This window comes from Triplophysa dalaica, chromosome 3, assembly GCF_015846415.1.
Source record: "Triplophysa dalaica isolate WHDGS20190420 chromosome 3, ASM1584641v1, whole genome shotgun sequence".
NCBI lineage: Eukaryota > Metazoa > Chordata > Actinopteri > Cypriniformes > Nemacheilidae > Triplophysa > Triplophysa dalaica.
In genome coordinates, this window is record NC_079544.1 from 6,787,635 (window position 1) to 6,804,165 (window position 16,531).

General features: G+C 37.6%; 1 protein-coding gene across 1 annotated transcript in view; it reads right to left on the reverse strand.

Moving 5' to 3' along the window:
- Positions 1-16,531, reverse strand: part of colec12 (collectin sub-family member 12) — a 38,084-nt gene that overhangs the window by 20,633 nt on the left and 920 nt on the right. The window contains exons 2-3 of the mRNA XM_056743203.1: positions 12,714-12,764; positions 386-508 (exon numbers count right to left, since the gene is read on the reverse strand). Of these exons, the coding sequence (XP_056599181.1) occupies positions 386-508; positions 12,714-12,764 (174 nt within the window). The remainder of the gene's footprint in view (positions 1-385; positions 509-12,713; positions 12,765-16,531) is intronic.

Sequence of the window (16,531 nt, forward strand, 5' to 3'; positions counted from 1 at the left end):
CTACATACAGAAGTAGACATCTCAACCATCATAGATTCTCATTAGTGACCAATCTGAGCACTTTTTATTTGAATACACAGATACCATACAGTTTGACATTGACATGTTGCTAAGCTAACAGAGCAAAACATCAATAAGCATAGCATTATAAAGGATGGTCATAGACAATTTGTGCACGTCAATGCATTTTGGGTGATGATACTTGCATTGCTTCCTTAGTATCTGTAGGCAGCATAGTTAAGTTGCACCAGGCCTATGATGCCACAAAATGCTGCTGCCATTGGGAGCCCGCTTGGTTTAGGAAAAGATCAATATAATGCTCCAGTATCCATGTCATAACTCAGATATGAATGAGAACATTCAAAGACAATGAAAAACTTCTTACCTTTGTAGCCGAGTACAGCCACAGCTATGGTGAGAAGTGCACAAAGCACATACAGAAGAGCAATAGCCACCCTCAGGGCCCAGTCATTTTTACACTTAGTGCATTCATTTCCCTCCTGGATACCTGCAACAGAAAGAAATATAACATTTTTCAAAATAATGAAATAAGAAATAATGAAAATAGGAAAATGATTCGTTATTATATCAAATCAACCAATTCTCATTATAAAGCTATAATGGACTTATAGTCCGCGTAAGCTTCTGATGTTGACATAAGTCGGGATATCAGTTTCCGGTTTAATTTCTAAAACGACTCATCATACCTAAACAACGACAGGGGTTAACCACATTACTGTCAAAATGTACTTTGAATAAAAACTATCACAATTTAGTCTATCCTTGTTCCGAATCTCTTTTTTAGGCAGATACTTTCATTATATAAGCACTATATAAAAGTGTTCACCTTCAGATCACTTAATTTTAACACCAAGAGGTTCCTACTAATATGGGCACATTTAGCATTAGCATATTTGCTTCTATTTGAAATGAATAGTAATAGTATAGTAATAGTCTTTTTAATGCTGATAACGAACTGCTACGATTACAAACATCTTAAACAACACCTGAAGGAAAATTCTTAGAAACAAAAACAAAATTCCAGCGGACAAACAAATATTTCAGTGATTTCACGCAAAGCAGCTCAAGAGATCTCTCAGCACGTGAGGAAGTGTTTTCCTCAGAATATCTGCTCCTCTGCTTGTTTTCACAAGCCAAGCTGAAACTACACCATCAGAGATTACCGCGGTGAGCGACGACCATATGTGATGTTTGTCCTGAACGTGTTAGTCTGTCTATTGCATCAAATTATTTACCCTTTAAATCTATAGAGAATCACTTACAACGTCACACTTCGAACCAGTGGGATGTACAGAATGAAAATTGTATTGGCAACAAAACATCATGTATGCAACACACCACATGTTTGTAGCTAATCCTGTAGAAAACCTTTAAGAGGACCCCTGCTGTGCCGAAATCGACGCAGACAAGAGCCTTAGCAAATAAACATCCAAACAACTTCAGGAAAAGTCCAGACATTCCACAACGGGGCTCACATCCTCGTTTCACTCCCCCCACCCATGTTATCAGAATGTGGGTTTTATCAGCAGATGGCCGCAGTGACAGCCGTGGCATCCAGGTCAGGCCGAAATGAAAGCCCCAGGAGAGAGTTGGGGGGTGGGCAGGTCGCAGGGCCGCTTGTCCTTACCCCCAACATCTGTGTAAACATCAAGGCAGAACGCCTCGAAAGACCCTCAGGAGCTACGGTCCCGGATGTTGAGAATGTATCGAGAGAGGGCTCCAATCGGCCCCCACCCAACCTTACTCAACTATAACCAAACCAAAGCATGCGAAGAAGCGCACCTCTGGCTATGGGTCACTAAGTTGTGCTGAAGAGAGAGGAAAAAGCAAACAATGACTGCGTCACATCGACATAGCTTTTTTCATCTGCCTAATGTGAATTGTTTAACTAGAAATGGGCCAAATGTTCTCAACATTGAAGCTAAACTGCCTTTAACTACACAGATTTTGCCAACTCCCCAACATGTGTTTTCAAATCAAGAGGGAAAAGCTGATTTCAGGGAAGTACAGATGTGCTCTTTCAGGGGTAGGTGGAATTTCAAGGCAGGACTTGTTTCGTTCTAAAACAACACATTTTGGGGCCATTCATTTCAAATGAACTAAGGCCATCTCCATCTCAGGCCATGACATCCTAAAAATTCCAACCCACATCCAAAAAAAATTCGTTTAATGTTTTCAGTCAGCATGCACACAAAAATCTGAAGTGAAAAGTGAATTGGGGACCTGAAGTATTGGAAGGTCTGGAAAGGGGCCACAGTTTCCAGCAACAACAGTTTCAACAGGCCTGCGACGACTGTTTCGGATCCAGGAAATTCCCAATGAGAAAATAACTAGTCGAATACCTGAACAGAGTCAACAGTCCAAACATTCTGTAGCCTACATACCACACATTAAAGATGAGAAATAACATCTACAGAACACAGAAATTCTGAGCGCTAAAGATTGTGTAAAGTTGAGTAAGGAAAGATGGTGAAGATGCTGTTTTGACTGTGTGAGGTGGGATTGTTAAACTGTGGCAGAGGTGGGGTAAGAGAGAAAAGCTGACATCCGCATCCATGGCTGTGCAACAGCTGCGTTTCATTTGGACTCAGGAAGTCGCTCAAAGAAAAATTCCTGTACTTCTCTCCTCTTTTTTTCTCTGTACCTGAGCCACTCGAACCAGCCCAACTCAACAAAACGCTTGTGATGGAAATTTCCATGGCAACAAAAAGGCAGTTTTCCGCCTATGTTTGAGTTGCTGTTTGTGTGGCACTGGAAGTAACATATAAACATATAAAGGTGATTCATCAATTAGGGGAACTGTTCTAGCCCCTAGGATGATTTTATAGAAAAACTGCTCAGCAATGGTGCTTTTTAAGGATTGACTTATTTACTTTGAACTCATTTCATTTCATTAAACGATAAATTGTTACATTTGAATGCATTTTACAATTATAGGCCTGTAGTCACACTTCTTCTCGAAACTTTAAAATGATTTAGTGTTATGTGTACAGTTACTATTAAATAAATACTTGTTCCCATACTGTTGTCATTACCTTCATGCTAAGCATTTAACTGGGCAATTGAGTTCAAAGTTAAGTGACTGATAACTTGTGTTTAGTCCTCTATAATGATGTGAACGTTAGTAAAAGATACACTGTAAAAGTAATTCACCAATTTCAGCTGCCATCAATTGTTTTATTTAAATAAAATTTGCTTTGTGTGTCAATTTAACTTTATTATATTGATTTGACTTAAAAAAACGAGTTGTACAATACAACTCGATTTGTTAAGTCAGTTCAATATAATTTAAGTTTAATTGACTCATAAAGTTAATTTGATTTAACTTAAAAATTTAATGAAGCTTTTTAACTTTAGTGTAAGTTTTTTTGTTAAAATAAATAAGTATATGAAATTAAACATACAATTACCTAGTTATTGATCATTAGATTTTACTGTTTTTCTGTCTTTATTATTGGCCATTCTTTCGGGAAATATTGCAAATTTACTATCGCAAAGTATCTGACGACATAAATTGGCTGATGACCATGTTAAAATGTACATCTGGTTAAACCATGGTCATTCTTTAACCTTCATCTGTTTGAAAATTTAAACCCATCATAAAAGTGTCAGTGATGTAATGAATAAATAGAAAGTAACATAAAATAACATTTATAGCATTTCAGGTTATTTTGTTATAAGAAAACAACAAGCTTTATTATGTTCATAAATAGTTGCTTTCTCCATCTCCATGTGAGAATTGAGAACATCTGGTTACATGGATTAAACAAGTCTCAAATAATACGCCATTTACATGCAAGTCTATTAAGAACTTCTAGCTGGTACATTTCGTGTATCTGGTGCGCAACTCTGGATCCAATCATCATACCCCCAGCACTCCTCATTAAAAGCCCCCTTCTCTGGAATGTTAACAAGTAAACCCTCAAAAAAAGAGGTTAAAACCACAGAGACAAATTACTACACCATTATGTTAGTAAACCTCTGAACTGTATTGCTCCACACCGCTAGCATGCAAGCTTTTTTTAGACGGCAAACAGGTTTATAACACTTTAAACAGGGACAACAACCCCAAACATCTGGTGCTTATTAAAGACAGAAAAAAATTCAAGGATGCAGGAGAACATTTGATACATCATCCCTTCATGCCATACACTGAAGAACAAACATCTAACGTGTCAGCTCGGTTTACAATTTGCATGCAAGGAATCCTTTAGTCAAAGGATCCTTTGTATTACTTACTTAAGCCTAATTTATAAAACACAGCCATCGTATAGGAAGTAAAATCTGCGCATTTGAGGGAGGTGAACTTAAAAATGACTTCCTATCCTAGTTTATCTGAGGCCAATAATAACAGCACAATCCATGGACGTAAAACATTTCATTGAGTTCCATGAGCTCAAATCTAAAACAAAAACAAATCCTGTACTGTACACTTCGGAAAATCATGACTCCATATAAATAACAGACACAAGTTATTTTACAAAGCAAATCAAAGGAAAGTATTTTGAAGTTAAAGTGTTCAGCTTCACCTTCAACATCTTTTCAGACAGACAATTATAAGATTTAGGAAAAATCAACCTTAACGTTTAGTTGTCTCTGCATACAGAAGAAACAGAAAAAAGTATATTAACAAAAAAATAACACACTTCAGCATTAAGGAACACCTTTGTAGTGTTTGTTCCTAAAGTCATTTATGACATCAAAAACCGAGAAGGCAGAAATAGGAATAAATCATCTCTGTAGTTCAGAGAGAGGCAATAAACTCCTTACTAAGACATTGGCACAGTCACTGGGACACGTGAATAACTCCAATTATTTCCTTATGTGATCAAGACCATGCGCAGTCTTCGAAATCCTGTGAGACTCTGAAGGAATGAGATGACATACAGCCACGAATTGTTAAAAGCAACTGCACAAAACAAAAAAATTGCTAAAGCTCTTGTCCTCCAATATGACATCTCCATGGTAGTCGCTGCTTAGAGTAAAAACATTGGCAAAAACAAGAGACGTTCATCTGTTTGCATCCTAATATATACGGTTATGATTGTGTACACGGCCATGTAGTCATCTGTATTATATTACTGTAGAAATGTACTGTAAAATATAGCACAACCTAAAGGGGAAACCATAAAAAAGATCTATGGAAATTGTGCGGAGACAAAAACAAAGATAATTCTCAGCCAGACAGACATTCAGATCCCAGTAAGAATCGGCAACAGGAAATCAAAATCCACATCCAGAGCCTCTGGGTAATGACATCCTGCGCTTTATTGCACAATTGAAATGGTTATGCATTGAAATGATGTATTTAGTATTATTCTCCTGCAATCTTATAAATGGTTTGAAGGTTTTTTAAACTGTTTAAAAAGTTCAAATGAATTAAAGGTAGGACACATCCATTTGCATTTTCCTATCTAACATCTGTCTTTATACTTTCGTCAGAAAATATGCTTAATGACTCATGCAAGTCAAAATAAAATTCCATGAAAACACAGCAGCGAGACATTATTGGCCTTGAAAGTTTGATATATGCAGAGTTCTGCATGTTTTTCTGCCAACAGTCTGAGTAAAGCCACACAAGCTCACCTTGTTCTTAATCCAGCAAACAATTCCTGCTGGAAATACCAGTTCATACCGGCAAATACTTCTGGATCTTTACATGAAATTGGTTTACCAAGAAAGACTTGCTAAGCTAGTTGGGTTCAAAACGCAACAGATTTTGCACAATACAAATGCAAAGCAGCTCTTTGGTAAGAGTGAAAACATTTTGAGTTGAAGAACAAATGTTTATTTTAATATGTAACATTGTATGACTGCAAAGTCATTCACTTATTTTAGCGGGATAGTAAATACAGAGATACTACCTTTGTAGTCTCTTTCGCCTACATGGTGGAAAGACGGAATTGACTGAATAACCTGCATGTCTGTAGGTTACAATCTAGCCGTTTACAATAACGTCATAGACACGCTCGCAAAAATGGTTTATTTTGTTGTTATGTACCATCCTTGTAATGAATGCACCGTTGTTGGTTTTGTAATGCGTATCCTTTGAAAACGAATGCTGAGGTAATGTCTTTGCTCCATTCACACTCATGTTTCAAAACAAACATTTTATAATCGTGTTTCAATTGAAGCACAAAAACATGCCACTCAACACTGGAAAGATTATACCAGCACACATGCCATTATTATCAGACGTGATCTAGACCAACTAAAGTCTAACTCTACCAGAGCACTTATTCATTCAAAGCATCTGAATCATTAGATTGTTCTGGGCTGTTTCCAAAACAATTTTCCTTTACATTGAGGAAAATTGTATCTTCAACTAGAGCTGGACAATTCCTACATGCCATAGTTACACACCTAATGCAAAGTATGCAAAGTATCTTTTCTTAATATTATTTTAATGGAGAACATTCTGTCTCGGCCCAAGGGTGGGACTATATTAAATGTCCAATAACCAGGCTTTTAACTTTCAATGATCCAATCAATTCCCAAAGGATGAAATCAAGCCCCGCCCCCAAAAAAAATCTCATTTAAGAGAGGCCATTTCACAGAAATGTAATCAGATCATAATTGAGAAGCAAACACCATTACATTTCATGCATGTATGCAGTATGTACAAGTTTGAGTTGAAGCTTAACACAATGGACTTTAAAGAAAGTCTTGTGGGACTACTAACACTAATGACCTCACTTTATAGAAATCATATTACGAAATAAGAAAGTATTACTTTCAATCTTTTATGGTTGTGGTTTTATAAGGAAGTGAGAGGAGAGAACAGCACTGGGGCTCATGAAAAGAACACCGCCCACAAATGTTCAGTTGCCTGCACTGATTTTCAGTACGGCTCATTGCTCTTGACAGCAATGTGATGTCATCTAGATGTATCCATGGAGAATCAAAACAGCCCACTCATTCAAAACGCTGTAATGTTCTGGAATCTGGCCCCGAACTTTCACGAGGGAGAAAAGGACCCTCTGAGCGACTGCAGATTATTTTTAGGGTTTGGAATAAAGTCTTATAAATGTAAGACCTCACCCTTGGAGACACCCGCTTGCATGATAATTGAATTGTTATGAACATGCTGCTTCAATCAAAAATAAATATCTGAGCGTTAAACAGATGACCACAGAGCAAAGTCATATGCTGGTTTACAAGATGATTCTGATGTCGGCTGAATGTTTCTGCATTGAGCTTGTTTGCTGTGTACAAACCAATAAAGCGACATTTTTTAAACTTTATTGGCATGGTCTCATTTTGTCCAAGCACTTGCCAACAAACATGCTTCATGTCAAAAGAAACTCTCGAATACAGTAAATTACAGCAATAAACAATGAGCCTGGACCAGGGTTATTTTAGTTCTGTATTTTAAAATTTGTTTTTATTTTAATATCGTTTTCAAATTTGATACAAAGTTTATTCTTGAATTTTTAGTTTTTATTTAGTTTTTATTATGTAAACTATTTTCTATTTAGTTTTTATATATTTTCGTTTTATTCAAAGTTGATGACGAGACCTCGGATCTTGGAAAGCACGATGACAGAGTCTGCTTCTCACACCGGAACTGCTAGCTGCTAGCAACGTCATTAGCATCACCATTTTTATTGCTCCTCCTTTCCAAATCTTTTATCATTAAGTTTTTGAACGCGGTGATTCGATTGCAAATGTACTTTCAGGTTTGTCGGATTTTTCCCCCTTATATCAACCCCACAAATCTTATCTTGCACCAATACAATACATTTGTTTTACCAGTTTCAGACGAAAACTCGACAAAAGTCCCAAAAAGGGCTCTGCTACAGTCAAGCCAGATTTAGCCACAATTGGAAAAGACCTCGTTAAATATGAAAACAATTATTTATTTTTGATAATTATAATTTTATTTTAGTTAGTTATTAAACAACTGTCGTTAGTTTCGTTTCTTTTTAGTTGATTATTTTTTTAATTCTTTTAATTTAATTTAATTTTTATCTTAGTTTTAGTTTACGAAAATAAATATGGCCTGAAACAATTCGGAATAGGTCAACAATTCTGGCATCCAAACCATTAAAAAATACATCAAATTATGAAAAACTTTCCCTCTGTTCTCAATCTCTTTAATGTTTAGAGAATGATCCAGCAGAGGAGGGAATGTGGGTTGGGGGAGGTGGGGTCGAGCAGGAAAGGTTCATGCTGGTGGGTGGCCCACCACAAGACCTGGATCCTGACTCAGCGATCAGAGGCTATTACAGTGGAAGGCCGTCCGTTACCGCAGCAACAAAGCTTATCCTGACATGAGCCAGAGTCACCCGAAAGCACTCGCAAACTTCATCACTTTACGCAGCCAATAAAACCACTGAGCTCTTTAATAAGTCTCACTGCCAGATTTGCTTGACACGTACAGAACAAAGTGTGGCGAACGGTGCGAAAACTGTGCCACTTCACCCCTAAGTTGACAAGATGAAGTGTGAATAAAAAAGAAATTGGAAAAAGAAATTGATTTTCACTACAACCATGTCAAATTTAGCTAGATGTCCCATGAAGAATAATAGCGGGGTAGTAATTCCTGTCTAAATGTCAACTGTCTCAGAAAATAATGCCCCTCTTTCGGTTAACATTACTACAAAGAGGAGTTCATTAAATCCTAAGTGGGTGATGTTTAACCGTTGACAAGCATCTGACAGGGGGGCAGTTCACCCAGACATTAAAATTCGTTGATCATTTACTCACTCATCTGGTCAAACCTGTATGAGTGTCTTCATCTGCAGAACACAAAAAAATATATTTTCAAGAATGTTGCTGGCCAAAAAACGTTGGTCCCCATGGACTTCTATTGTATGGACACAAAACCAATGCAAGACAATGGGCACCAACGGTTTGCTGTTACCAACATTCTTCAAAATACCCTCTTTTGTGTTCTGCAGAAGAATAAATCATATGGGTTTGAAATGGCAAAAGTGTGAGTAAATGTTGACAGAACTTCATGGTTGGGTGAACTGTCCCTTTAAGAGCAGAAACACCACACACTGCACGGGCGAACGATCGCAAACTCATTATAATGTACTGCATACCTTATCAGGGTAAAATCAAATCTAAAAAAGTCTCAAATGAAACAAGATCACGAAAAATACCGTGCGGCGGTCCCCTTGACAGCCAAAGTAATCAAAGTCTTAGAGACAAAGGCGCTGTGCCTCCGTCTTGGCCACATCTGCAGACAGGACTGCCAGTATGTAGTACTCCGACACAAGAGTCGAGCAAAGAAAAATACACATCGTTCCTTCACTCACACATTTTTTCAGGTCAGGAAGCGCAGAGTTGATTTTGGCCGACACGCGGGCCAAAAGACTTTCATTAATATATCAGACACACTGCAGCACTCGAGTCTGTCTTTTATTGGTAATGCCAAAAGAAAAGAGTTGGTCTCCATTAATGACATGTGTTGTTATTGAAAGACTGCCAGACCCTGTGGTGCAGGAAAGGCACTGGATCCATCCATCATTTAGGTGTGACACCCTATCATGTGAAAGCTTGTTACAGGGGTGTCGTTTATGGGTATGAACATCCCCGAAGACCTTCTGGAGAAATGGTTGGATGGAAGCTGTCTTGACGGAAGTCTCGCTGTTTCCCTCACGCAAGAGAAAGATCAACAGCTGGTCTTTTTTAGAAGCTGAATTTATATCCATTTGTCAAGAATGGGGAGACGAAGCTTTGTTTGGGTTTTTAGTTTATGCAAGAAGACCACCACTACCGATCTGCTTCCTGTCATCCGTGAGTTCAACGTGAATGTAGTCAAGAGTCTATGGGCTTCAATAACAGGACAATTTAACATAAACAAGCAAGCTTTGCGCATCTTCAAGCATCTTGTAACTGTGTAAACTGAATCGTAAGAATTGTTCTGAGCACGGCCAGGTCAGATGTTGTTTTCTCTTTCCAAAGGGTCACGCTCTGATGTTCAGCAGAGTGGTTTTGGGAGAATCAAATTCCTCTGGTCTGACCCAGTGTTGACCCAGGCCGTTCCATTCTATTGCCCTCTCCAGAGTCCTTATGGTACATGCCATGAATCTCCTACCGGGAACTGTTCATTATTTTGCGTGGGATTGAATCGTATGAGAGGAAAATATCATGTCTTTCGTAGGAGAAAACCGTGTGCCATTATCCCAGGACTGGTTACAGGGTGGAGTTAAGTATTAAATCCTACAGACCCCCTGACAGCTTAACCCACAGACCCAGTGAGCCAGAGGACAGAAAAAAATATATTTTTCCATCCCCCTTCATAATTCGTCTATGCACGTATATTGGAAACACAAGCATGTCATACTTTAATGCTGAACAATAGCATGAAGACCTCGGGGGGTGCATTGAGCAAGTGCTCTGAAAACATAATAACAAACTTGAGCCAAAAGAAAATCCCTCACTCGTTCAGACATATATTACAGCAAATGCATATTATCCACAACAGGACATGTAAACATCAAGAACAAGGCCACAGATCATCTGCATTGTACCGTTTACATCATCAGATTTCACTGTAAGAAGTAAAAAAACTGCTTTTACAGTTAGAATTAGGGATGTCAACTGTTTTTATGTCTACATTGAAAATAAGACTTTTATTAAACAGATTTATAATGCAGATGAAAGTATGCCCTGAGATTTTAAGTACATTTTTCAATAAATGAATAGCACCTTTATGTTTACCTTTAAAAACATGTATTCTTTTACCTTATAAAGTTTCTATCAGCGGTATTTTACATATTTAGTAATATTATTAAACCTGTAACATTTATTTCCAATAGGACTTTTTACCGAAGAATGGAAATAACTTGTATATACACTGGTAGACAAAGTGTACCAAATCACAAACCCCCTGCAATTCATTCACCACGGGAGCACCAACCTCAGTTTGGAGACCCCTGCAATAGAAGAACCATTTTCGGCTGAATGGACATTTAACAGGCCATGAAACTTTCTTTCTGTTTCACAAAAGGTTCTTTGTAGTAGAGCGTTCAATGGCATGAAATGGCTCCTATACAAATCTTTAAGTAAATTGTTTCTTTGGGTAACCAAACATTTTTTTTATGACATCATTGTGAAATACACTGTGCATGATATTTTAATTTATGTAAATTAGTAGATAAAATCCCAATTATTTATCAAATGTAATTTTTATCAACATGAGCATAACTTTTCCGATACATCAGAAACATCAGAAGTGTGCACACAATATCCTAAAATGTCCATTTCCCCTCCATTCCTTTATCCTAGTGCCATTGACAACCTTGAAAACTGATTTTGAGGTGGTACCCATAATCCCTTTCATTCCGCTGAAGGATAAAAGCCTCTTTTGCCAAATATCTAGCCCTGATATTTTGATTGAAGGGAAAAATAATGAACTTAATAGCGAAATTGTGTTAAAAACCAAATGTGCATGACAAATCCAAACAGACAGCTTGGATTATTTGGTTATACCACAGAGAGAAGGGGCGAGAATAGTTTCCATGCATTTTCATCCAAAACTGCACTTGCTCAGCAAAACGGGTGTTTTGGGATGTAATATATCTACTGAGAGAGCACGCACCACTGTAACCCACCAGCTTCTAGACCGAGACAGCAGTTATTATATGTTCTACCACATTCTTATAACCCTCTCCCCCATTCACGCACCTGACAGTCACAATGCAAATGAACATGCATCAAAAAAGTCCTCAAGCTGAGCAAAGGACATAGATCAGTAAGGGTACGTGACATCAGGAAGTGTGTCTCTTTAATGCATACTGTAAGAGATTTGTTTTACATATATAACCATTATTGAAGCTGTTATCTATTAAGATATACATACTGTATCTATTTCAGCAATGTTCATGTGTGGTAGACTGTGAGACTCTTTAGGAACAAAGCCAATATGTTTTAACAGTAAAACAAATTCACCAACTTCTACCAAGGAACTATGGGCCAGGGTCCGATTGCTTTTAAGATCTATTCTTTACGTTTATGGCCTTTATCAACCCGTTCCTCTGCCTCAGTGATCGGACAGCATATTATTGCTCTTTTAGGGGGGCATGACATAGATGACCTAAATGATATTTGGCCCAAACTGGAAATACCTCAACCCAAAACCTGAAACCTCTTTCTTGACTCTAAAGACTACTCCAGGTGATAAAATACACAGTTAATGAGATTTATTACTGTATGGAGACCTCTCCTCCAGTAAATACTGGTGGCTAAATACAACCCAGTATATCTAGAATCAAATGTTTAGCAAACATGCATCTTCAATGAAAGTGTATTCTCACATACACACAGAACTTTATGTCAAAAAACTGTTTGAACAGGTTGAAAGTATAAAAAGAACGAAACATGACATATGTTTGCATTCAGATCCTCCCAGAAATGACTTCTTCTTTCTGTTTCATGTGAATGTACACATGGATAAAAACGAATCATTCAAAAATGCACGACCATATACAAACAAGAAAAAAGTAAGAGGAAAGAAAAGAGAAAGCACAGACCTGTTTACTACAACAATCCCTCCGATGGGCTAATGATAATAACACATGTTTAGAAAGAAAAACAACTGAGGTAGACGCCAGAACATGACCTTGTATAACTTTTAATCAGCGTTCCTGCCTTTACAAGATCTGATTTAAAACACTTTTAAGCTGATATATGATGAAGAATAAAGAAAACATCTCTATTGTGGACGGCAATGCACTTACCAAACCTTTTGTAGCCAAAAGACTGCACTTCCTCTTCATCATTGAAGTCGTCTGCAAAAAATGACAAATTGCAATTAAATTAGTAGAGTAAACAGTACAGGCCTGATGATCAAAGGATGTCTTGAAACTTGAGGACTGGAAGTAAAATGTATGTCTTTAGGGTATGATGTGTAAGACCCATCCCTGCATCACTTGCATTTAACATTATAATAAAAATAACAGACAACAAGCTCTGGAGTTTTACATGACATCAAATATACAGCGTAGTCTAAGACTACAAGACATTTTCTAATTTCACAAATTTTACAGATTATACTAATGGGAACACAGTTTGGGTACAACGTTAAAAGAGAAGTTAATTCATATAAATTGTAGAATATTTTAGTGTTTAAAAAGATATTTCTTAAAAACTAAAATACTTGATTCTTTGAGAATGTTCCAGATATGTGTGTTCCAGAATGTGTGCTTAAAGGAACCCAAAAATAAAAATTCTGTCTTCCTTTACCCTCCCCCTTAAATTGTTCGCTGTATACATTTATTTGTCCTGATGATCCCCGAGACAGATATTTGGAAGAATGCTTGTAATCAAATAGATCTTGGCCACCATTGTCTACCAAAGTGGGACAAATTACAAAGGTAGTCAAAACTGCGCTTTCCTTGTCTTAAAAATAAATGTACATTTAGTCATCAAGCTGTCGCTTTTATCCAAAGCGACTTACAAGTTGGGTAAACAATGGAAGCAATTGGGTCAACATTAGGACAACAAAAAGCATAAATGCAATAAAACATGTCTCACAAATCCTACTACTGTGTACAGAGCTAAGGTATTTTTTTTATATAGAAACAAAATATATATATAGGCCCAACATATGCCCTCCGCCAATTTTGTCGACGGGGGGTGGTGGCTGTGGGATGGGGTTGGAGATTTTGAAGGAAACCGTCCTCCACCTCTGCCCTATATTCAACCATGCAAACAAATATTGCATCAAATATTTGTGCCTTTTCATGATATTAAATTAAAAGGGATATTTTCTTTTTAATTGTATTTTATATTCCTTAATGCGTTACTTGACCCAAAAATTGCTGCTAATTTACTCACCCACAGTCCTTCAGTACATCCAAGATTTGGGTGGCGTTGTTTTTTCAAGAACATATTTATGAAGATATTTGGTTGAATTAAGGAAAGTTAAATCAATAAAAGTAAAAAACGCAAACACATTCAACACAAAAGTAAGCCCTGCCCCTTGTGATGTTAAACTAGCGTCCTATTAAGCGAGTTAATTTATCTGTTCAAGAAACTGAAAAGTATTATCACATCTTCGGGGAATTCCAATCGCATTCATGCGCCCCACTTACTTATAGGGCAGATCCTGCGTATACTGCGAGTTTTGGGGGAAGATGAACAGCTTTTTTTCCTAAATATAGCCGTTATACATAATGAATGTAGTAATAAAAACAAAACCATTTTCCCTTAATCTGAGTCAACCGTTCACATGGTGTAGCCTTCCTACAGTTAGCCCACTTTCAAGGGCACAAAACTGGTTTTAGAAAGCGACCTACGCATGCGCAAACCGATTGCCTGTGGCTGTGCAAGTCTTTGCTTATTAAAACGTTGTAAATAAGATTAAGTTTCGTGGACTGACCAATCAAATCGCTTTATAAGACGTATATCATTATGAGCTAATTACTTTCGTATTAAATGTGGCAGCGTTTTGGACTTTTGGAGATGTGGCATCACAGGAGGATGTGCATTTAAAGCACACCGTTCTAAAAGTCTCTCAACGTATTTGAAATGTTAAGGCCAGTTAACTAGCCCTGCATTACATGCATACGTGTCCGACTCGGTAATGCCTTCGCGTTGCGTACATTCGTTTTATAATAGGTGTGCAAGTCCGCCACTGGTCATGGCTAAAGGCCGTTGGATGAGACCGACGTTATGGACGTTACTAGTCAGTCCACCCCTGTATATACATGTTAGAAACAACTTGAGGGTTACAGAATTTTCAATTTTGGGGAACTGTTCCTTTAAATGGAGGCAAGATTATCTGAAATGGGAACAATATGCTATGCTGAGATATATGACAGAAACATAACAAAAACTTTGTAGATGTTATAGAAATCATGCGGTCTGCTAGTATAACACTGACTGCTGAAAAAGATACCATCTATTACTTCCTCTTGCTGCCTTAGAGCAGAATCTGCCTTCAAGCGCTCTCTCATGTGGCTAACATGCTCATGGGAAAGGAGAGGGGTGACTCCAGGCGGTTTTATGTGTCATTGTCCAAAGCCAGAGAAAATAAAGAAAGAACACATGTTTCTGTAGTCGGAGCCCACTCACCCTAGCTTTACCAAACCAGCGACAGAGCCCCAGTGGGTGGGGGAACAGTCTATTACGGACCCCTGTAGAGTGTGACCTCGGGTCCGACCATCCAACCGGACAAACATACACAACCCAGAACACAGAAACCTCAGAGTGGAAAACTACAGAACAAATAGGCCCGGCCGTGTATTTGCAGACTGCTGCCTATTTCGGTCTCTCTGGGAAAAAAGCTGAGGAACAAAACTCCCACACAAAGCCATGTCCTGAAACATCACATTACAACTGAAATACTTCTTGTTAATTGAGACGTGTAAGATTGTGGAGGAGTAGGATGGAGGGTTGCTGGCGACCACTAACTCAACAACAGTGTGTGTGGTCTGAATTAAGCTATTTACAAGTGCCATGTTGTGATCTGTTTACTAGTCACATAGGCTGTAATATGTTCATTCATTCATTTATTTTTATGGATAAATAAACATTTATCTATCCTTAAGATGAAGTCAAAACAAAGTCCGCATTTGTTTGAAGTTTGGACTAAATCCAAGCATTGCACGGGATTTTGCTGACACAAACATGGTGACAAGTAAGCCTACAATTCACTGCTGCTTTTAAACACATTGATTTGTTTGGAAGAAAGTTACATTTATGTGCTAAAAGGAAATCATTTCTTAGGGTATTGTTAGAGGAAGTGAGATTTCTTATTTTGTATATACATTTATGTTTTGAGTTTAGTTTTCTTTTAATATTTACCTATCTTAGAATGCACGATTGGATACACCTGTCATTTCCACTAGATGGCAGCACTCGACTCGAGAAGATGAAAGGAGAAATGTGAACAGGGATACTGTGTCCGAACATCTGGCCATTGACTGTGTTAAATGACTCCGCATGGAGAGATGCAGGGGGTTGTTCTTACTGTAAGTGAGTCACACATTGAAATTCTTTTGTGCAACCAAGAAACAAAAACAAATCCTAAAGCACCTTTATAAAGTTTCAGCAACATCTGAGAATACACTCAACCTTTTCATTTTCATTGACATAACTTTGACTGTTCATTTTCCATCTTGTTAATGAACTCACGTAACACCTCTACACTTTAGTGACCTTTTTTGTTTAAGCTTTCGTTTGAATATGCTTTATGCTTTTTTATGAAAAGAACCCTTCGAGAGATAATTTACCAACAAGATTTAAACGCAAGAAAATACTTTTCACACTCCGACAGATGTTTCCTTTGTAAACGGATAGTCACCCAAAAATGAAACTTCTGTCATCATTTACTCACCTTTGAGTTGTTCCATCTATATACATTTCGTTGTTCTGATGAACACAGAGAAAGATATTTGGAAGAATGCTTATAACCAGACAGATCTCACCCCCTATTGACTACCATAGTGGGAAAAGTTACGTTTATCATTTTTTGTTTTGTTGGACACAATATAAGACATTTTGAAGAAACAGTTCTGGGGCACTTTTAACTACCATTGTATTTTTTCCTACG